This window comes from Psammomys obesus, unplaced genomic scaffold (assembly GCF_907164565.1).
Source record: "Psammomys obesus unplaced genomic scaffold, mPsaObe1.curated_primary_1811, whole genome shotgun sequence".
NCBI lineage: Eukaryota > Metazoa > Chordata > Mammalia > Rodentia > Muridae > Psammomys > Psammomys obesus.
Genome location: NW_026596046.1, coordinates 32,065,781 through 32,088,716, shown reverse-complemented (window position 1 = coordinate 32,088,716; position 22,936 = coordinate 32,065,781). Strand labels below are relative to the sequence as shown.

Below are 22,936 nucleotides of genomic sequence, written 5' to 3'. Positions count from 1 at the left end.
GGACTCCACCTCCCGGGAGGCAACGCGGAGAGCCGGCCGTGACTGGCCCTCCCCGCCGGCACTCGGGCCAGCTGGCCTTAAAGGGGACGCGGGCCCTACTGGCAGCTCTCGGGGTAGCCCCCGCTCTGGCTCCGCCCCGTTTCCCGCACCTCGCCCCTCCCCCCCGCTCCGTCCCGCAGCCCCGCGATCGCGCATCAGAGTTGCACTGACCAGGTCCATCTAGGGTTGTGCGGAGCGGGGTGGGTGGAGTTGGACATCACTGTGGCAGCAGCAGCCCTGCAGTCTGGGACCCCTCCGCAGGGGAGCGGAGGAGCCGCCCTGACCTAGTCTGGCCCAGCCCAGTCCAGCCTGCCCCAAGCGCCCCGCCCAGGAGTGGGTCCTGAGGTAAGGCCCGCTGAAGTCTAGGAGGTAAGGGGGCCCTGGGTGTGAGTGTTGGGGGAGGAGGCAGTGTCTGCACCCTTACATTTCGAGGGCCCCACACTTACTACCTTCAGGGCTCTGGGAACGAGATTGGGATGTGGGAGGTCTAGGTGCTTCTGGGCCTTGCTGTGTGACCTTGGGCTACTAACTGCCCCTCTCTGAGCCTTAATCATCTCCTTCATCAACTGAGTCTAGAGGTGGCCCAGCTTCTGCCCTGCCCAGCACAGAGCACGCACACTTAGCACCACGAGGACTAGCAATCTTTTTGCGGAGAAACCCCAGCCCCAGCCTGGGCTGAGCAGGGGGCAGTGGAGGAAGGAGGGGAGAGGGGCCCAACTGGGGGCCACACTGAGGACCCAGAGACTGTCTGGTCATCTTAGCGTCCGGGGGTTGTGGGGTCCCTGACAACGCTTTCGGAGTCTCTGTTGGGAACAGGGGCTGGGTCAGCGTCGGTTAGTAAGGGCTAGTTCTGTAGGCAGAGTTGAGTGTGGCCAATCCCAGGGGAGAAACAAAGCTCTTGTCGCCTTCCCTTCCTGTCTCTCCCATTCCTCTTCAGTAACAGGGCATCTGCCTGTCACCAGCCGAACCCAGCCTGTGGCCAGACAAGGCCTCCTAGAGGGAAGGGTGCCATCCTAGGGCTGCCTTGGTAAGACACTAAGTTAAAAAGGACGCCCAGAGATGCGAGGGACAAAAGGTGCCTCCAGGAAGCCCTGGCAGCTATGAGAGTCAAGGTGTGGGGCCGAGAGGAGAGCAGACGAATCCCACCCTCACCCCCACCCCTAATGCAGGGCAGGGACCTGCAGACCCTCCCTCCTCCCCTTTGAAGAGATCTGGGAACAGCTGGCCCAGGGGCTAACCAGCAACATGGTTTTCATTCTGCTTTTCTGCCTTCTTCGTGTGGACCGTTCCTGGAGTGGCTAAGGTCTCCGTTAGTCTACTCTAGAGGCCTCTGTGGGGTGTCTCACAGATGTTCAAGAGTGGTGGGTATTAGAGCCCAGGCCCAGGCAGAGGAGGGGCAGGGCCAGGGACGGTACTCAAGGCTAACCCTGCCTCTGGAAGCTACTTTTCTGCTCGCAGGCTTGATTTTATCTCAGGTTGCTGCCATAGCTAGGAACCTCTGAACTTGGGCACACTCCCGTCCTGGGCGCTGGGTGCAGAGCAGGATTGGATCTGCGTCCTGCAGAGTTAGATGCCAGGTGGGAGAGAGAGAGTGCTGGAGCCCGTGAGACTGCAGAGGGTGAAGCAGCCAAGAAGGCCTTGGAGCCAGAGCTCAGAGACTCTCTGTGGTGGGGCAAGGAATGGCCTGTGAGCTGGGCATTGCAGGATGAGTCAGTCAGTATTAGCCAGGAGAGAAGAGGCAAGCCCTTTTGCATAAAGAGGACAGCAGGAAAGTACAACAACAACAAAAACAAACCAAGCCCTTCCCAAATTCCCATCTACACCCCGTAGCAGTGCCCTGTCACACAGACAGCCCCAGTGCCAGGCTTTCCAGTGTGGGCTTTGTCTGAGGGGGTTAGTGGCCTTGAGGGTCTGAGTAGCCAGGCAAGAGGGAACTTTTCAGAAATGAGCTTAATCTGACGGCATTGCTGAGAGAGTTGAGGAGAGAGGCTGAGGAGGGGAAGAAGGCTGAGCTCAGTCCCCCAACCCTCCCAGGTGGTGATTGGCAGGTTCCCCCAAGCAGAAGCAGGGGACTGTCAGCACACAGCCGAAATGCCAAGTAGGTATATCCATGGAGGATAGATGAAGGCTCAGGGCCTCCTGGGAGGAGTGTTGCTTCTCCCGGTGCCCTGCACATACCTACAGAATGTGCCTGGACACCCAGGTTGGCAGGCTGGTAGGGCGGGGGTTTGGGCAAGGGCATCAGCCATGTTGGGGAAAGGCCAAGAGGTAAGTCATCTTCCATTTCCAGGCAGTGAGTAAAGAGGAGCTGATGTTGGGTGAGGCTGGAGCCAGGTAGGAGAGTGGAAACAGTTGGACGGAGGAAATTTCTAGAGGCAGCTGTCCGCTGTGCGCTCACTTCCTTCCCCTCACAGCACCTGTGTGTTCCCTCCATGACAGATGGCCAATAAGAGACTCATGGCTGACCAAGCCCCCATTCGTCCAGCCTTAGGAGTAACAGGCCCAGGACAGCTCCCATTTTCTGGTGAGAAAGCTGAGATGGTAGAGGACCCCAGGGGAGCTGGTGGTTTCTGAGCGGAAGCCCTGGCCCCCTCTCTGGACACAGGCTCTGGGAAGGGAGGGGAGCTGCTGCACTGAATGGAGCAGCTGGCTGGACTCAGAGCCGGGCCTGCTGGGTAACCCCGATTTCCAGAGGAGGGCAGGTAGCCTACAGCTTCTTTTTGGGAGGGGAAGGATGCCAGCTGAGCCTGCTGTGCCCTGGAAATGAACCTCCCCCTGCTCCCTACTCTGCCCTCTTTCTCTGGCCTGCCATTAGAGTCAGGTGGAGTAGAAACCTCTGAAGCTTTTTTTGCATGAATGCATCCAGGATACTGCAGAGTGGGTTTACTGGTAACCATAGCTACAGCTGACCTGCCTGCTTGCGTAGGCGTTGGGGCAGGTAGCAGGGCTTGTGCTTTGTGGAGAAGTCACAGACTGAGGAAGACTGGTTTTGGCGATTGGAACGTCAGCTGGTACTGATGGACCGGGTTTCCAGCTGCCAGGTGCAGCCCACCTGAGGTGGTATCAGGCAAATGGCAGGGATTTGCAGGTGTTTGATCATTTGGTTTCTGTGGTTTAATCTGATGCCATTTATCCCCATTTTTAAAAGGAGAAAAGCAGCTTGTGCATCTGCCTCCTCAAGGTCGCAGTCAGGGCTCCATTTCTACTCTGATTTCTTAAGCAGTCTTCTAGAACCTTCCCTGGCTCCAGAATTCCATTTGCGCCTGCCCTATGGGCTGGCCCTCTACACGTGGTGCCAATATCTCATTGATTAAGGTTTCTCCGTAGTGGCGTGCCTGCCGGGCTTTTGGCAGCCTGGGTTGAACACCGTGACCCACCCAGTAGGAGCTGATGACGGCAACTGCCTCGTTCTAGGACCTGCCTAAGAAAGAGGGCCAAGGCTGACACGGGGGAGCTGTTGCTAGCTTATTTCTTGTCAATTCTTTTTGTGGTGCTGGGGTCCCACCCATGGCGTTCTACAGGCTGGGTTCTGTTACCGAGCCACACCCCAACCTGGAGAGTAGCCTTGAGGTCTACGGGGATCGTGGTTTGCACTGCCTGGTGCTGCCTACACGCACCTCTGTCTCCACCAGTCTAGCACCTCCTTGAGGACCCAAGACTTCTCTTCTAAGGCAGCGGGGAACTGATGTTTGCTGAGGGGTTCCTTCTTGTTCCTCACGTCTAGAACCTTGTTCCGTTCATAGCCCTTAACCATTACCATAACTTCCCATAACCAGGGGGAGGTCCAAGGAGCCGAGTGATCTTGGTAACCAGAATGCACTCCAGATAAAGCCTTTCTCAAGTAAAAATGGAGTCTCACCTACCGTCTAATTGAGGGGACCTGGGCATTTGACTTTTTTTTTCCCCGAAGATGAAGTCATTAAAGAAAATAATGAAAGCCTGCTCTGGTGGTTCACACCTGTAATCACAGCACTAAGCAGGCTGAGGGAGACACAGGTTCATCTGGGTTGCCCATCTGAAAACTGAAAAATTCAAGAAGCCAGGCATGGTCATTCACGCCTGTAATTTGAGCAATTGTGAGTTGGAAGCATTAGGATCAGGGGTTCAAGACCAGCCACAGATATTTAGTGATATTTAGTGATGGGAGATGCCCGTCACTGAGGAGTAAGCTTGGTCCCAGTCCCAAGGAGCTCATACCCTGAAATAGACTTTTAAACCAAGGGGCCCCTGGCAGGGAGCCGCAGTAATGGCAGGACACAGTTCAGAGGTAGGACACGGGAGAGTGTGTCTCCACAGAGCCTGACATGTATGGGTTCCAGAACAGCTCACGTTCTGAATTGTTTTCTGGCCTGTTGTCTGGGAAATGTCCACTCGTCTTCACCCAGCTGCAAGGGCTGACGTGGACTCAGTAAACAAAGCATCTACTGTGTGTTGGGTTTTGCCTAGAGTGGGATGATGCAGAGAAGCCCAGAAACGACTCTTGGTTCTCTTAGGTGAGAGCTGGGTAAGAAGTCAGTCAGCTGCCAGGCATGGTGGCACATGGTGGCGCACGCTTGTAATCCCAGCACTGGGGAGGCAGAGGCAGGTGGATCTCTATGAGTTCGAGGCCAGCCTAGTCTACAAAGAGAGTCCAGGGCAGCTAAGGCTACACATAGGAACCCTGTCTTGAAAAAAACAAAAACAAAAACAAGAACAAAAAAGGTGAGCCATCTGTCCCTATGAGAATCAGCCCGAGACTCAAAAGACAGACTGGGAACAGAATGGGTCGGTGTGGAGGTTTCCAGAGACCCAGCCTAGGGGGAGAGGGCTTATTGCCACAGGGCAGTAAGGACCTCCCTCACCCAACACATGCCTACTGTGCTCTGGGCTGCGTGCTAGGCTATGGGGAGGCTAATGAACAAAACTCGACTTCAGGAGCCATACTCCAGTGTGGTGGAGAGGCTGACACTAGCCAAGTAGCTGTAAGGGCGGTAGAAGAGCCAGACAGGATGTTCTGAGTGTGCAGCTGGGTCTGAAGCAGGTAGGAAGAAGGGCAGGTGAGGTATTCTTGAAGTGTCAACCAGCTGTCTAACTAAGACAGAAAAGTAACTAACTTTTCTGTTGCTGTGACATAGGAAACACCATGATGAGGGCAACTTGGAAAAGAAAGCAGTTAATTTGGGCTTATGGTTTCAGAGTACTAGTCCACGTGGGTGAGCAAAGGCAAGCTGGCAGGAGCTGAGAGCTCACATCTTGTTCAGCAAGCAGGAGGCAGAGAAAGGTAACTTTTGAAACCTCGAAGCCCATCCCCACTGACAAACCACCCCCTTATTTCTTCCTAAGCCCTCCTTTCCATGGGGACAGAGGCAAGCGTGAGTCTGTTGGGGCCATTCTTAGTCACACCACCACAGCAAGCAAGGAGACGAGCGGGGAGCATTCGTGTGGCAGAGGGGACCCGGTGGACAGAGAACAAGGGCTGAGGCTGGAGAAGCAGGCCCGTCCCCCGGGATGAAGGGCTGTGGAGTCAGGCGGGGCGGGAAGGTTCCCGTCTGAGGTACAGCCCATCGGGGTGGAGCAGTCAAGACGGCAGAATCTGGAAGCAGCTCGTTGCTGCACAGTCAGGAAGATGAGAGCGATGGATGCCCGTGCTCGGGTTACTTTCTCCTTGTACGGTTGAGGATCCCAACCCGGAGAATGGTGGGTGGATCGTCCCATCTCAAACAATCAAGATAATCCCCCGCAGGTGCCCGGAGGCAGCACCTCACTGGTGTGCCCAGAACTGGGTCTCGAAGGTGATTGTAGATCCTATCAAATTGATAATCCATCACAAGAATAGTGTGCGTAAGCACGCACGGACGCACGCACGCACGCGTTTCCAGGGCTAGGAGTGGGCTTGCCTAGGACAGGTATTTCCTGGTGACTGGTAGTGGCAGGGGCTTAGAGCAAGTATGAATCAGGCAAATGGCTCAGCACTCATCAAGGAAAGTGTGCAAACGTGTTGGTGATCTGAGAAAAGGGTCTTGGGTGGGGCCCTCCCCGCCCCTAGGGTGTGGTTTAACCCAAGACTACTTACTAGGGCTCTGAGAGCCTACACGCTCCTATTTCAGAAGTGTCAATGGTGACCAGAGAGGTGAGGACAAGGCGTCCAGCAGCCAAAGCTGGGCCTCCCAGGGGCTGGGCAGGTGCCACCCTGGTCTACTCCTTTGTGATGAAGCTATTCGTGTTCCATTTTCCAGGCAAGAAAACCGAGGCCCTTCTCCAGTGTCGGCACGCAGGGATCTGGACCTGGCCGCGGGTTAGAGCGTGGCCCTACTCCCTGTCCCCAGCAGCGTGCGGCCATCATGGACAAGATCCTGGAGGCCGTGGTGACTTCGTCGTACCCCGCGAGTGTGAAGCAAGGGCTGGTGCGGCGCGTGCTGGAGGCGGCACGGCAGCCGCTGGAGCGGGAGCAGTGCCTGGCGCTGCTGGCCCTGGGCGCGCGCCTCTACGTGGGGGGCTCGGACGAGCTGCCGCGCCGCGTGGGCTGCCAGCTGCTGCACGTGGCGGGTCGCCACCACCCCGACGTCTTCGCCGAGTTCTTCAGCGCGCGCCGCGTGCTGCGCCTGCTGCAGGGCGGGGCGGGGCCGCCGGGGGCGCGCGCGCTGGCCTGCGTGCAGCTGGGGCTGCAGCTGCTGCCCGACGGGCCCGCGGCCGACGAGGTGTTCGCGCTGCTGCGGCGCGAGGTGCTGCGCACCGTGTGCGAGCGCCCGGGCCCCGCCGCCTGCGCGCAGGTCGCCCGGCTGCTGGCGCGCCACCCGCGCTGCGTGCCCGACGGCGCGCACCGCCTGCTCTTCTGCCAGCAGCTGGTGCGCTGCCTCGGCCGCTTCCGCTGCCCGGCCGAGGGCGAGGAGGGCGCCGTGGAGTTCCTGGAGCAGGCCCAGCAGGTGAGCGGGCTGCTGGCGCAGCTGTGGCGCGCGCAGCCCGCCGCCATCCTGCCCTGCCTCAAGGAGCTGTTCGCGGTCATCTCCTGCACAGGTGCGTGTGCCGCCCGGGCCGGGGCGGGTCGCACACGCAACGGACTGCGGTGCTCATTTTAAGTGAGGAAACTCTACCCTGGGCGTTTACTGAGGGAGTCGTCCATGTGCTGGGAAAGCAGGGGGCACGTCACGTGGGGCGGAGGACGCTGACAGTCTGGGAGAGCGGTGGCTTGGAGAGTAGTATGGATGAGCGAGCTGAGGTCTGGGCCTTCCCTGATCATGGGACTGTGCAGAGGAGGGGAGCGCCAGGGCCCGCACAGGAGTTTGGGGTTAGGTGCACCGACTCACCGTCTCACCCCGGAATGTCTCCTCCTTCCAAGGCTATCTCCAGCTTGAGCCCTTTTGAGGGGCTTCTCTTTACATGCACATGGGTCTTAGAGCTTCCTCGTGGTGTCAGAGTGTAGGCCAGGGAGGGGTTGTTGAAGGAATGTGTTCCAGTGGGCTTGGATGCTGTGGAGGGCTGGGAGGATGTGGCCTCATTTGCTGTCTGCAGAAGCCTCTCCTAAGTAGAGGAAGCGTGAGAGCTCAATCTAACCCCTTTCCAGAGGAGGAGCCGCCGTCCAGCGCCTTGGCTAGTGTGGTCCAGCACCTCCCATTGGAGCTCATGGATGGAGTGGTCCGGAACCTCAGCAATGACGACAGTGTGACAGACTCCCAGATGCTGACCGCCATCAGCAGGTGGGGCTCCTTCCGCCCTTCTCTCTGAAGCTCTCGTCTCTGGGTGAGGATGCAGGCTGTCACCCCTGTGAGAGTGAGGCTGTCAGACCTGTTCACTGAGTTCTACGGTCCCACCCTGCTTGGCCTTGGGTTGGATATAAGAAACACAAAATCCTGTCCCAGGGATACCGTCAGACTAGGTACTAGCTGGTTGGTCCTGGAAATGCTAGCACACTCTTAGCCTCGGTTTCCCCCTCTATAAAAAGTGGAAGTGAATGGCAGTGTGAGAGAGTAAAACCAGGGGCTGAGGAGATGGTGGCTACGAGCGCTTGCTTCTGGGGACCTGAGGTCAGATCCCCACCACATGGTATGGCCGTGCACACAGCTGGCTTTAGTGTTTAGGAGGCAGAGATGGGAACGTCCTTGGAGCTCACTGACCTGTCAGCTTCACACTCAGCGCAAAGACGCTTGCAAAGGGAATCAAGATGCAGAGTGGTGATGGAGTAGAACGCTGCCTGTCCAGGGGCTCCACACACGTGTGCACACACGCAGTTAAAGTAGCGTTTGGTGTGATTTATGAGTCTGGAAAAGGTCATAAACAGAGTTTGGTTGTTCTTTGACTCCGCACCTGTGTACATTCACCCTCATCTGAATGTTGTCACCCTGTGGACTAGCTTTACCTGCCTGCCTGTGACCCCTGACTATGCCGCCTGCACTCTTCCCCACAGGCCTGAGCGAACCCATCTCCCTGGCATGCCGCCCCCTGCTGTTCTTTCTGCACATTGGGCCTTCCTGGATTCCCTGTCTTTGGTGGGTGAGCGGGTGGGCAGGAGGGGCGTGTCCCCCAAGACCCAGTCAGGCCCCATGCTCTCACCTGTGTGACTGTCTCCATTTCCTCAGCTGCAAAGCGGTCATCATTGGGCCCCTCAAAGGTGTTGAGGATTAGGTAAAAAGTGAACCATGGGGACTTTCCTACCCTTGTTCTTTGTCATCACGGCACAGTCGGTGCAGCATTAGGCAATGAGCGGGGCTGTTCCCCTGAGCACTTTCTGCATCCCGGCCCCATGCTCAGCCCAGCACACAGGCCTGGTGTGGGTGGACGCTGCAGGGCCTGGCTGCCGTCCTCTCCATATGACAGTTCTCAGGAGCTGGGCATTGTCTCCATTTGCAGATAAGTCCAGGCACAGAGAGGAGAAGTGGGTTGCCCCAGTCCCCAGCAGGGGCTTCACGAAGCCAGGGTTCTCAGCCCCAGGGTGCGGTCCTTGCCTGGACGTCCCCCTCACCCCTGTAATGAGGCACAGCGGGAGACGAGTCCGGAGGACTGGGAGCCGTGTCTGCTGGGCGTCTGCTGGGCTCCTTTGTATTTTCCAGGAGTGTTTTGTTTGTCCCACAGACCCAGGTGCCCCGTGCCGGTGTGAGCCAGGACTTTATGGCCCGTCCCTGGGCTGCCCGCACTCTGGCTTTGGGCCTCCCTTGTCCCTGAGTCACTGTCGCTCCCCTCACCAGGATGATCGACTGGGTATCCTGGCCCCTGGGGAAGAACATTGACAAGTGGATCATTGCCCTGCTGAAGGGCCTGGCCGCTGTTAAGAAGTTCAGCATCCTGATTGAGGTTTCGCTTGCCAAGATTGAGAAGGTTGGTGGCCCCTGTGTGAGCCCAGCCCTGGGAACAGTGCAAATGTGGGGTGCAAGGCACTGGGGTCCAGTCAAGCTCCCCGTGTGGCAGGGCTAACCCAGTGCCCCTCTCTGGGCCTCAGCCTGCAGCTCCATCACTCTGCCCACCCATTCCAGTGCGTGCGTCTGCCTTCCATCACTCGCCTATTGTGCCATCCAGCTTCAAGGCACCTCTGTGTTCTTGCTCCCATTGTTGGCCTGCTGTTTCTACTCTCCTGTGTCTCGGGTTCCCTTTCAGGGGCCTCTGTGGTCACGCTTGGCCTCGGGTAGCTCAGGTCTGGGGCCCCTGACATGAACTCTGTTTCAGGTCTTCTCTAAGCTGCTGTACCCCATTGTGCGGGGAGCTGCCCTGTCCGTCCTCAAGTACATGCTCCTGACTTTCCAGCACTCCCACGAGGCCTTCCACCTGGTAAGGCCCCGCTTGCTCACTCTAGCCTGTGAAGGGACCGAATGTAGTTTTCTGCTGGGAGTCGGGGAGTTGGGACTGTTGAAGCACTAGAGGCTCAAGGCCCGTCGTACAAGATGGGAAACAGAAGCCAGAGGACATGGGATTCCCGTCTGCACACTGTAGGGCGATAGAGCCTGTGTTGGTGACAGCCGCATTCTTCGGGGTCAGTGTGTGTCAGGACAAGTGACGAGTGCTAAGAGCAGTGCAAACCCCCCCCCACCCCCGCTCCCAGCCAGGCTTGCCTCCTTCAGATAAGGACATACGCTGGGGAGAGGGTAGGCACGTCACTGCCCCCAGGTACTGGGTGGACAGGGAAGGTTCCAGCCAAGTTGGCCTGTGCTGGCATACTTTTAAAAAATCTTTTATTTACATTTTTTATATCTTTCTCCCTACTCCACCCGAATTCCTTCCAACACCTGAACACCAGCAAGGAGGGAGAAAGGGTTAGTGGGAGGGTGGTGCAGTTCTCTTAGCTGCTTCCTGCTGGTTAGGGTCGTAAGGTTCCTTGAAGCCAGTCCAGTCCTCATTTCAGGAGATCTCCAACTTCTTGTCTCTGCATCAACAGCAGCAGGAGCTGAAGGGGGTTAGCGGCAGTGACCTTGTTCTTTCTCGGAGCTCCCCAACACTCTGGGCTCTGGCATTTACTCTCTCTCCAGAGTCCTCAGACTTAGACTATCTGCAGCTGGCAAAGAGCTCTTCTCAGAGCCCACACAAGGCAAATAGCCTGCTGCTGTGGACCATCAGAATCAGTCCCACCTCCCACACCTGGGATTAAACAAAAACATGTTCATATCCACAACAGGTCTGGGCCCCAAGCTGCTGTCCCCCCTCACTTTGTTGCCACCAGGACACACTGCTCTGGCCTGTAGCTCGCCTGCTCTACTTGTCCTCAAGACTCTCTTCGGAAAGGGGCTCCTCCACCACGCTGAACCCATACGTTGGAGCTTTAATTTAATGGTCCCTGGTCAGGGTAGTAACGTTGTGCTTTCTAGTGTGTTGTGTAGAGATCAGAACCAGGGATGAGGACCAAGTGTCTGGAATGGGGTAGACCCCGAGGATGGTAGGAGAGGGACGGAGGAGGCTTGTCTGGAGCCTGCCGGGTAGAGATGCTGGCTTCCCTCTTGTCTCCTGTCCCTGTAGCCCAGCTGTCTGTGCCACACTGAGCTGCGGCACCCTAAGGCAGCTGTGGTCTCAACCTGTGGGACTCGACCCCTGCTTACAGGGGTCACCTAGACTGTTGGGGAAACATTACTTTACGGTTCATAACAGTACAAAATTCAAGTTGTGGCATCGCTACAAAAATAATTTTGTGGTTGGGTCGTCACATCCCGAGGAACTGTGTTAAAGGGTCGCAGTCATAGGAAGGTTGAGAACCGCTGATCTAAGGGGTTTGAAAACGAACACCCTAACATGGGAGCTGAATGGGCTTTGGACTCGGATGGACCTGGCTTAGACTCCATCTTCTGTACCCCATCCCAGGATCCTGACAGGTTACACAGCCTCACTGGGCCGGGGTGGGGTGGGGTAGCTCAGTGGCAGCGTACCTGCCTGGCATGTACAAGGCCCTGGGTTCTGTCTCCAGCACCACCAGCCCCTCCCCTGAGCCATATAACCCAGAGCAGGTGCTCATGCTGCTGGGCTCGCCCAGATGGCTGGTATGGCTGGAGCATCTGCTGCTCGGTAGAGAAGTCCGTGGCTGCTCAGGCCTTTGCTCTTCAGGCAGGTGTGTGAGGCTGGGCAGCTGGCCTCTCCATAGCTGTGAGGAAGGAATTCTTTATCTTGTGCTTGTCGAGGAGCTCAGCTCCACCCAGTGAAGGGGACAGTGGTCACATGGGTGTACCTTCGTCCTCAGAGGCCCCCAAGCCGCAGATGCGTAGCCTGGCGCTTGAACAACCTACCTTTTCTCCTGCAGCTCCTCCCTCACATTCCCCCCATGGTGACTTCTCTGGTCAAGGAGGACTCGAACTCTGGGACCAGCTGCCTGGAGCAGCTGGCAGAGCTGGTGCATTGCATGGTGTTTCGGTTCCCAGGCTTCCCAGACCTGTATGAGCCTGTCATGGAAGCCATCAAGGTGAGTAGACAGCCTGTTTGGCACAGGTACCAGTTTGGACCTTCTTTGAGGCTAATCCATGGCGTGGTAGCAGCCGCCATCATCTGGACATGCGCTGTTTTCTGTCACCAATCTGGGGCGTTTGTGTCAAGTACGTGGAGGTCTTGGCTGCTCCCACTTGTGTGCGCTGGGCCCGTGTGTATGCTGCTCCCTCTTTAACACCCTTCCCCCACCTGACCCACAGCTCCTGCTGTGTCTTATTTGAATCTTCCTGGTTTTTAGTTAGCATCTGGGGTAGGGGTCCTGGGGTCTCGAGGACTGCCGTTAGCGAGCCTTTGGTGTCGGTGCCTCTGCACTTGTCCCCAGGCTTCAGCAGGGCCTCTTGGTGGCTCCTGCAGCATTAGCATTCTCTGTCACATGCCACTGTGTGTGCGGAACAGGGGTGACTTCTGGCTCGCAGGGCTAGCCTGGTGTCCTGTTCTCACCAGGTTGGGGTCTGAGGACCCAGGCTCAAAGCAAACCAAGCTGCCGTCCTGGAGGAGCTTTTGAAGCCCACCAGGGTGGCAGGTCTGCCTACAGGAAGGCTGACCTTAGGACCACTGATGCCGAGGGGATCCCTGGGGGGTGACAGCCCCTTTCAGAGCCTCACAGCACAGCAGACCCCACACGGCTCTACAGAACATCTGGGCATGTGTGTTGAGACATCACAGACGTCTTTCGAAGGATTTACTTTCTAAGTGTGTGTGTGTGCGCGCGCATGTGTGTGTCTGCCTGTGTCTGCATACATACACGAAGAGGCGTCAGATCCCTGGAGCTGGAGCGCCAGGGGCTTGTGAGCTGCCTGCTCTGTGCAGGAACTGAATCCAGCCCTTGCACGAGTATTAGTGCTCTTAACTGGTGAGTCATCTCCAACCCCACAGCAGACATCTTTTAAAGTTCAGAGCTGATCTAGCGAGAGAGTGAGGGGCATTTCCAGGGACATAGGAGGGGCTGCTTATAGGGCACTCCCTTCCCAACTTGGCCTCACCTGGAAGGCCTCACCCTGCAGGGATGAGGGCTATGTGAGGCCGCGTAGGTAGAGCCTCTTCCTGGCCTGTGTACTCCAGCCCCTCCTTAAGGCCATGTGCAATTAGGACAGAGGTGTGTACAGCAGATGGCGGCCGTGGGGGGCTTCCTGGAAAGACTGGTAGGGTGCAGAAAGGAGTCTGACGTTGACCGTTAGGGCCTCAGGAGGAGGACACTTCAAGGAGGGGCACATGGGTGGGGAAGGTGAGTCCAGTGGTCGTAGTTTGTCATGGTGTGCAGGGCACATCAGAAAGGCCTTGAAACCAAGCAGAGTCACCTTGCTCTGTCCAGTAGATCTGAGTTGCCCTGGCTGGCCTTGAACTTGGCAACTACCTAAGTGACTGGGATGACAGGCAGATTTTTTTCTTCATCTGTGAGAAACTGACGTATCTGATAAACGATCCTGGGACAGGCGTCAGCAGGAGTGTCAAGGCACTTCTGCGGGAGCCTGTGTGTGTGTGTGGTGGGGGGGTGTCAAGGCACTAAGCCATGTGACGCTCCAGCGCCTCTGGCTGATCCAGGACGGTGTGCTCAGGAACTGGAAGGATGCTGTGCCGGCTAGTTTCACGCCAGCGTGACACAAGCTATAGTCATCAGACAGGAGGGAGCCTCAAATGAGAAAACGTCTTCAGAAGATCGGGCTGTGGGCACACCTGTAGGGCATTATCTTTTAATGATTGGGGATTGAATGGGGGAGGGCCCAGCCCACTGTGGGTGGTGCCATCCCTGGGCTGGAGGTCCTGAGTTCTTCAAGAAAGCGGGCTGAGCAAGCCGTGAGGAGCAAGCCAGTAAGCAGCGCTCCTCCATGGCCTCTGCATCAGCTCCTGCCTCCAGGTTCCTGGCTTCCTTCCATGATGGACTATGATGTGTGGAAGTGTAAGCCAAAGATGCCTTTTCCTCCCCAGCTTGCTATGGTCATGGTTGTTTCACCACAGCGATAGTAACCCTAAGACAGAAAGGGGTACCAGGATTGTGGGGTATCGCTGTGACAGCCCTTCCCATGTTTTGGAGAGGAATGTGGGAGGACTTTTGGGATGGGCAAGAAAAGCCACTGACTGTCAAGGGCTCAGCGAGCTCATCTGTGGGAACGTGGAAGGAACGAGCACTGAGAACACTGTGGACAAGAGGGCCTGGCTTCGAGAGGCGGTTCCCGAGGAAAGTTTAAGGACTAGTAGGCCTTAAACCTGTCATAGCTTTGAATTAAGATTCTGTGACATTCTCATTGGTTAGGAAGAGAGCAGCATTGTTGCGGTGAAATCCCCTGGGAAGCGTCTCCTCGGGGTCAGCACACAGAAGCTGTGTTCCACGGTTGTACCTGGTGCGGGCAGCTGAATTGGAGCCTTAGAGTCAAGCAGGTGGTATTGGTTCTGAAGGCGTGAAGGAGCCGTGGGGAGCAGCTGAGGGTTGGCACCGTGGGCCAGGAGAGGCCTTGGGGAGGCACAGCCTCGGGAGCAGTTGAAAGCCCAGGATTGAAGGGGTCACACAGAGAAGGTGAGGCTTGGCCCCAGGAGACATTGGTGACCGTGCAGCTCAGGCGACCAGAGAGCCCAGCATTTGGAGATGTCACCAGCGGTGATGCTGCAGCGGTGGAATGGAGCCAGCCAGGGCCCGGAAGACGAGCTGTGTGTGCTGCACAGGGCGGCGCCCCTCAGAGAGGAGCCCTGAAGATCAGGAGTGAGCCCAGACGGTGGACGCTGAGCGAGTCACATGGTTGGAGTTTGGCTTTGATTTGATTTGACTGTGACTGTGCCCTGGTTCTTCCCTCTTAAAATAAGAAAAGTATTCAACTTACTTTTGGTTTCATAGAAACCCAGAATTTTTGTTTTTGTGTTTGGAGACAGGGTTTGTCTGTGTAGTCTTGGCTTTGTAGGCCAGGCTGGCCTTGAACTCACAGTGATCCACCTGCCTCCGCCTCTGAGTGCGGGGAGTCACCACGCTCGGCTGAAACCGAACCTTTAAAGTGTTTGGATGTGTAAGACTGTGGGCCTTTTAAGTTTGAAAATATTTTATATTGTGATGTCAGTATTAACATGTGACCTCGGGGATGCACAGGAAAGGAAAGGTTGTGGCTTAACAGTGATGTGTTTGTGTGGCAAGCTGACAAGGAGTCAGTTGTGCTGGCTGGTTCCGTGTCAGCTTGACACAAGCTGGCGTCATCGGGGAGAAGAAGCCTGGACTGAAGATCTGGCTGACGGCGAGCCTGGGTGGCATTTTCTTAATGAGTGATTAAGGTAGGAGGCCAGCCACTGTAGGCGAGGCCACGCTTGGGCTGGTGGTCCCGGGTGCTGTAAGAGAGCTCATGTAAGGAGCCAGCCAGGAAGCAGCACCCCTCCATGGCCTCTGCACCAGCTCCTGCCTCCGGGAGCCTGCCCTGCTTGAGTTCCTGCCCTGACTTCCTGATGGACTCAAGTGTGGGAGTGGAAGCCAAGCAAACCCTTTCCTCCCCAGGCTGCTTTTGCTCATGGCGTTTCATCCTGGCCATGGTGGCCCTGGGGCGGGTGACCGCAGTTAGAGGACCTGTCGAGAGTGCCCTGGCATTCGCTCTGCGGCGGTGCGCTGTGCTTAGGTGTTGCTCTGATGTCATTCGCTGGTGCCAGGCAGTCTCTTGGTGCAGCTATTCAGTGTGGCCAAGGGTAGCCAGGGGGAAGAAGGCGCGCTGAGCCGTGAGCCGGCGACAGAGGCCTAAGCTCGGAGCCTCAGACCCTCCCCACCGTCGGAGGACCAGTGCCAGGGGGTGACCAGCCGAAAGCTCCGCTGTGGTCTCAGACTGGGAGGCCTGACAGCACAGAGTGCCAGGCCAGTGGGAGGAAGGGTGTCCTTGGCAGCTGAAGAACCCGAGGCTCAGGGAAATCGCCGGACTGAGACAGACAGGCTGACCGAGCACCCACACATGGTGAGGCAGGACGTAGGGCTGGAACTGGTCTAGACATCACCAGATCTGGCTGGTGGCCAGGAGTCACCCCTGGGCTCTGCCCAGGGCAGACACGTTCGTCACTGTTTACGTGGCTACACAGTTGTTTGCTCTGTCTGAAGCCTAGTTCTCCCATCTCCGAGATGGGGATTGTGCTACTTCAGACATGGCACCCGAGAGATCACATAGAAGGCCCACATGTGAGAATGAGACCCTGGAGTGAGTTGTAAGCGGTGGCTGTGCAGACACCTTCTGAGTGTGTACATGAGAGGGAGTGGAGGAGTGGGTTCTAGTCCAGGAGGGCTTCCTGGAGGAGGTGGTGGCTTTAGAGTTGACACTGATGTCTGCTGTTTCCTTAGGACCTCCATATTCCCAATGAGGACCGAATCAAGCAGCTGCTGGGGCAGGATGCCTGGACCTCACAGAAGAGTGAACTGGCTGGCTTCTATCCCCGGCTCATGGCCAAGTCAGACACCGGCAAGATTGGCTTAATCAACTTGGGCAACACGTGCTTCGTGAACAGTGTCCTCCAGGCCTTATTCATGGCTTCTGAGTAGGTGCTGCTCTACCTCGCCTCCTGTGTCTCACCCTTGTCTCACCCTTTTGCCTGCCTTAGCTTTGGCGTCAGGCTCTTGCCCCACAGCCTAGGTGGGCTTTGAACCCCAGGCTGCTGTTGAGGTACAGGTGCCTCCTTTTCTTCAGCAAGGCAAGCGCCGTGTCACCTGTGGTCTTGGTATGCCCCGTGGCGCGTTTGAAGACCCCTCAAGGCTCCGTCGTTGGCTCTGTAAGGAAGCCTCTGGCTTCAGTCGGTTTGCTCTGCGGCGGAAGTGTGCGTTGGTGCTTGAGGCTGCTGAGCTGCCGCAGTCCTCCCTGCCTGCTGAGGGCGAACGCTGTGCTCTGACTCCTGGTGGGCAGACCGTAACTTCTGTACAACACAACAAAAGGGTCTGCCAGGAAAGTCGTTTGTGCTCGTGTGGTCATGTGATGTTGAGATGCTCTGGGTCCTCCGTGTGGGACCCGCCGTCGGGGCCGAGTGCCGCCCTCTGCAGAGCAGGCAGTGTGCTTCAGGGACAGTGGGCCTCGGGCCCTGACCCCACAGGGTCACGCTTAGCCTGAGGGCCAGTCTCCCTACAGCGTCGTCTTGTGCCAGGGAAGAACTCATGCAAGCTGCCTGCTTTGAGATAGGGGCTTAGGTCAGGGCAGCTCCGGGAGAGCAGAGGTCGCAGGAGGGGGTGGAGGGCTGAGGCGGGGTGGGGCCAATACTAATCCTTGGTTGTTATCACCAAGCGCGCCTCAGTGCCTCTGGTGGTGACAGCAGAGACTGGCACACCAGGATACCCCCCTGAGATGAGTGACATGTTTGAGTCCTGGACTCATGGGGTGTCAGAGCTGGCAGAGACAGCCAGGGTCACCTTGTTGTTCCATTTGTTGTCATGCCAAGGCCATTACAGAACTCCTGCCCCAGCCGTACCAGGCCAAGTTGTGCTCCATCTCCTCCCCAGTCTCTGGCCTCATCTGGAGAAATGCCAGAGGCTCTGACTGGCCTGGTATAGGGGAAAGGCGGCTCCCTGGGGCCTCAGCTTACCCTGGGCTCCCGTTTCATTTGAAGCTTCCGGCACTGTGTTCTCCGCCTGACTGAGAACAACTCCCAGCCCGTGATGACAAAGCTGCAGTGGCTCTTTGCCTTCCTGGAGCACAGTCAGGTGCGTGCTGGGCACATTGGGACGGGGAGAGCAGGTCATGCCGGGCCCTGCTCTTACGCCTTCACGTCTCCAGGACCTGCCTGCACCAGGCTCAAAGCTCCCATGCTGTGGCATGAGCTGCCGAGCTTCAGCTCCTGCTGGCACCAGTTGACAGCCAAAGCCTCCGGCCTGTTGGGTGTCCTTGCAGAGGTGCTCCCCGAGCCTCTTCCTGGGCGGTGCTGCCCTGGCCTCCCTTCAGAGTTTGGTCCCGTGCGCTAATGCACTGTCATCTGCTGGCTGTGAACAGCTCGGTTACCCAGGCCTCTCACCTGAGTGAACAAAACGAGCATTGCCTCTGTCCTTCCAGAACTACAGCCCGTGGTCAGGGGCGGGGGAGGTCCTGTGTGCAGCCCGAGATGGCAAGGCTCCCATCTGGTGCTGGGAAGGGGGAATAGAGCAGGCTGGGGTTAGAGATCACACATGGGAAGGGACAGTTGGTGGAAGTGGAGGCAAGGCTTTGGGAAGGAGTCGTGGAAGAGGCCTCTGTACCCTGGGGGCTCATTTTGGCAAGGAGGGGTGTCTTAAGCAGAGAGAGAATAATGAACAAAGGTCTGGAGACACTGTGGTCTGTGAGGCCAGAACAGGTTTCTAGGGAGTTCTCACCAAGACAAGCCCAGCTCATGGCTCTCATGGACTTGGGTGTGGGGCAGGGCTAGTGTAGAAGGGGAAAGTTAGGCTGCCATGTTTGGAACATGGTCTTAGCTAGACGCCAGGCATGCTGCCTGCTGCTGGACATGCGTGGGGCTCGATGCCCTGACCCCACCCTTCACCTGCCTTGCCCTAGAGGCCTGCCATCTCTCCTGAGAACTTCCTGTCTGCATCCTGGACGCCCTGGTTCAGCCCCGGCACCCAGCAGGACTGTTCAGAGTATCTGAAGTACCTGCTGGATCGGTAAGAGGCTGCTGGGTTAGGGAGGTGTGTGGGTCCTGACAACATTCTGGGGTGAGAGCGTGCCCCTCTGAGCTGGGTTGGCTCTTTCTGAAAGGCAGGGGAAGGTGTGTGTCCCATGTGAAGCCGGGGAGGGGGCTGTGGAGGCGTGCACATGTATCCACCATGTTGGCCGAGCATGCTAATCCTGAGCCGAAGGTGCGTCTTTATGAGGGTGTGCTAGGTGAGGGTGAGGACAGAAGTGTCAGCACGCCGCTTTGCACAGGGGTGGGGACTGTCTCGCCAGCCTCTTGTTGGGAGTACGGTGGGCCTGCTGGTAGGTGTGCGGTCCCCTGCTTGTTCTAGGCTTCACGAAGAGGAGAAAACCGGGACCAGGATCTGCCAGAAGCTCAAGCAGTCCAGCCTGCCGTCTCCACCGTCCCCACCGTCCGAACTCCCAAGCTCCAGTGCCACAGCTGTGGAGAAGATGTTCGGAGGCAAGATTGTGACTCGGATATGCTGCCTCCAGTGCCTCAACGTTTCCTCAAGGGAGGAGGCCTTCACAGACCTCTCACTGGCCTTCCCTCCTCCCGAGCGAAGCCGCCAGCGCCGCGTGGGTTCGGTGGCGCTCCCCACGGAGGATGTGCGGGCCCAGGAGCTGGCCCTGGCGCCCACGGCCCCAGGCGCGCAGCGGCAGAGGAAGCAGTGCATCACAGGGGACGCTCCCCGAACTGGGCTGGACATAGGTGTGGGCCCTGTGGGCACTGGCCAACAGAGTGGGCAGGAAGAGAAGGTGGAGAGGGAGCAGGCCGGGAAGGAGAAGGAGGTGTCAGAGGAGGAGAAGGAAGGAGCAGGGGAAGAGGAGAAGGAAGAGGGGGAAGAGAAAGAGAAGAAGGAAGATGAAAAGGAAAAGGAAGCTGAGGATGGCAAGGAGAAGGAAGGGGACATCCTGGCACCAGGGACCCACAGGGAGGCTGCCACCCCACCCCGGGAGCAGGCATGTGGCCCTGAGGGCTCCCGCTCTGTCCTGGACTTGGTCAACTACTTCCTGTCCCCCGAGAGGCTGACCGCTGAGAACCGCTACTACTGCGAGTCCTGCTCCTCCCTGCAGGACGCGGAGAAGGTGGTGGAGCTGAGCCAGGGTCCACGCTACCTCATCCTCACGCTGCTGCGTTTCTCCTTTGACCTGCGGACCATGCGGCGCCGCAAGATCCTGGACGATGTCAGCATCCCCCTCTTGCTGCGCCTGCCGCTGGCCGGGGGTCAGGGCCAGGCCTATGACCTCTGTAGTGTGGTGGTGCACTCTGGCGTGTCCTCAGAGAGTGGCCACTATTACTGCTATGCCCGTGAGGGTGCTGCCCGGCCGGCCCCTGCCCTGGGATCCACAGACAGGCCTGAGCCCGAGAACCAGTGGTACCTGTTCAACGACACCCGTGTGTCCTTCTCATCCTTCGAGTCTGTGAGCAACGTTACCTCCTTTTTCCCTAAGGACACTGCCTACGTGCTCTTCTACCGCCAGCGGCCCAGGGAGGGGCCTGAGGCTGAGCCTGGCTCTCCCAGAGTCCGGGCAGAGCCTACCCTCCACAAGGACCTGATGGAGGCCATTTCCAAAGACAATGTCCTCTACCTGCAGGTGAGTCCTCTGCTGAGGGTCACCCTCTGGTACTGGTCACTCCTGGGCAAGGAGCTGGCCCAGCACAGCCACCTCTGTAGGACAGTTATCTGTTGTCATTTTGAGTCTGCCTTAGCTTTAAATCCATCCATTCACTCATCACTTAGAGGGGAGATTGATGGCTAGAAAGGCACACCCCTTAACCTCAGAGGAAGGGACACTGTGGTAGAGCTTGAGGGCAGGGACTGCCCCATGGGGCTTCTAGAGGGGGGTCCCTTCCTTTGTCGCTGCCTCATACTCCCTTATTAGAATCGAGAGTAGTAAAATATTCAGCCATGAGGTGGCTGCACCAGGGCCTTGTGGGTTTTAGAGTTGGCGTTTCATGTGAGGAACTGAGGGCATGGGACACCAGGCCTATTTATACATTTCTCAGGCCATCCAGCCGAGATGGCTTGGTGAAGTCTGAGAGAGGCCAATTGGGGAAGAACTTCCTCATGGGCAGAAGTGGACTGCAGGCTTTGAGAATCAGTGAGTGGCCCGGACGGTGGAGACCCGGGTCCCAGGCACTCGTCAGCTAGTCACTGTCTAGTATGATCAAGCCCTCCAAGGGACTTGAGTTATGGTGGAGAGGAACGGGTAGACTTTGACTCTTAGACCTGAAGTCCCCCAGCCTGTTCTTCAGTGGAGCCAGGGCCGTGGGGGATCCAGAGCTCTTGGCGGTGCTGTGCTGGCTGAGTAGAGAGCTGAATGCTAAGCTTACCTCCTGCCTGCTTCTGTTCCAGGAGCAGGAGAAGGAGGCCCGGAGCAGGGCAGCCTACATCTCCACCCTCCCTGCCCCTCCACACTGGGGCAGGGGCTTCGATGAAGACAAAGATGAGGACGAAGGCTCTCCAGGGGGCTGCAACCCTGCAGGCGGCAATGGCGACTTCCACAGACTGGTGTTCTAGTGGGAACTCCCACTTGTGGGGGGTCACAGCCAACCTCAGAGTGGGCCGGCTGGGGCTCAGGGCCCAGGCAGAGCATTCTGCCAACGGGGAGCTGTGGAGGCAAGCCCAAGGTGAAGCAGGCCTTTCCGAGGGCAACGAGGATGGAGAGGGACCATCTGGGACGTCAGTCTGTAGCTTGAAAGGCACAGGGAAGCGGAAACCCAAAGCGCCTTAGGCATTCGTCCAATTGAGATGTTACGGTTGAGGGCCCTGACTAACTGGGAGCCTCATGGATGAGTCCACTCTGGGCCTTGCCTCCCTACAGGCCCAATCCTGGAAGGGGCAGATGGCTCAGGAGCCAGGGTGGTGTCAGCTTGGTGTCCTGCGTCCAGTAGCACTTCCTTCTAGTTCCTTCACCCAGCTCTTCCTCGGAGGAGAGAAAGCACAGCTGAAGTCAAGCCCTTGCACCAAGAAGGGGGCTGTGTCTCCTTTGCCTGCCCTCTTGTTTCTTCAAGGGGGCTCCTAAAACAAGGTATGTGGGTGCCTGCACCTGCTGTGTTTTGGAGGCAGATGAGTGGAAGACAGAACAGCACAGAGCTAGAGAGGAGACTCTTGCCTCCCGCCCCTCCCCTGGCCGAAGCAAGCCACACTGTGGGAGAGCCCCTGCCCTCCCTAGCCTGCCTCAGTGCCTGAGATGCTGCCATTGCACCCTGTTTGGTGAAGGGCCAGAGTCCGTATTTTACTGAAGACGGTAGTCTGTCAGAAAGCCATTGTCACGTGAGGGAGCTAGCTGGCTTGGCTCCTCGGATGGAACGCGAGGGTGCCGTAGGTATGACCTGTGTGACAAACCTGACCTCATTGTGCCCCGAGACTACTGTAGCCCCTTTCTTCTCAGTGGAGAGAAGAAATCATGTTCTTAAATAGGAATAAAACTGGCTTCTCTGAACCCCATGCAGGATGCTGTTCTTCCAGCTTGCGCTGTGGTGTCTGCTGCTCTCTGGGACGCTCGCTTGTGTCTAAGCAGTCTTGACAGTAACTTAGGCTCCTGGTGGGTAAGGTGAGGGTATGCCCTTGTCCTGGGGTCCTTAGATGTAGCAAGGAGGTACTTGCTAGGCCTTGAGGGCCCTGAGGGAGGGAAGGAGAGGGGGAGGAAGGAAGAGAGGAAGAGGAGAGGGAGAGAGAACGAAAGGGGTGTGGCTGGGAACACTTCATGGATACTTTGGAGCAGACTGGTTTGCCACATAAATGTAGAAACCCAACAATGATTTTTCAGATTCCAAGGATTCTGAGCCGCCTTGAAATCTCTGCCATTGTTTCTTTCCTCTTCCCCTCCTCTTGAGAAGGGGGCCCTAGCCTGTTCCTTGGCTAGACAAGGTGTGGGCTGGGGCAGGCTGGGAGCCACTTCTCCAGCACTCCGGAGTCAACATCAAGCTCTTAGAAAACACTTATTTGTTTGTATTGTGTGAACGTGTCTCTGTGAGTGTGTACCACGTACGTGTGGAGGCCGGCGGAGGGCATCGTATTCCCTGGAACTGGAGTTACAGGCTGTTGTGAGCCACCTAATGTGGGTGCTGGGGCCCAAACAGCTGAGCCATCTCTTCAGCTCCGACATTGAGCCCTCTCCTTAGGTCCCAGTCCTGAAGCTGAAGGGGGACGTGGGCGGCTGCGTATGAGCGAGGGTCTGGGACTGGCCTGTACCCAAGGTCATCTTCAGAACAAGGCGGCTGGAAGGTCAGAGCGGTGCTGTGACAGGGGAAGAGGTGTTGGGGGCCCAGTCCCTGACAGGCAGGGAAGCTGTCTTGCCACTACTTCAGCTTCTAGAGTGCTGGGATTACAGGTGTGCACCACCGCACACGCTGGAGGCTGGTCCGAGTAAAGAGGGTCCATTCCTGCTCCTGGCCTGGACACGTGTCCAGTTACAGCCAGTTCCAGCCCAGCATGAGAACCAGG

The 22,936-nt window shown here is 57.4% G+C and overlaps 1 protein-coding gene across 1 annotated transcript; it reads left to right on the top strand.

Moving 5' to 3' along the window:
• Nucleotides 1-189: 189 nt before the first annotated feature.
• Nucleotides 190-21,934, top strand: Usp35 (ubiquitin specific peptidase 35). The gene is made up of 11 exons (XM_055623632.1): nt 190-384; nt 6,255-7,032; nt 7,580-7,712; nt 9,198-9,327; nt 9,673-9,774; nt 11,726-11,884; nt 16,199-16,392; nt 17,449-17,542; nt 18,366-18,472; nt 18,815-20,081; nt 20,843-21,934. Exons 2-11 carry the CDS (start codon nt 6,360-6,362, stop codon nt 21,005-21,007), a joined length of 3,024 nt encoding a protein of 1,007 aa, XP_055479607.1. The 5' UTR covers nt 190-384; nt 6,255-6,359; the 3' UTR covers nt 21,008-21,934.
• The last annotated feature ends 1,002 nt before the right edge of the window (nt 21,935-22,936 follow it).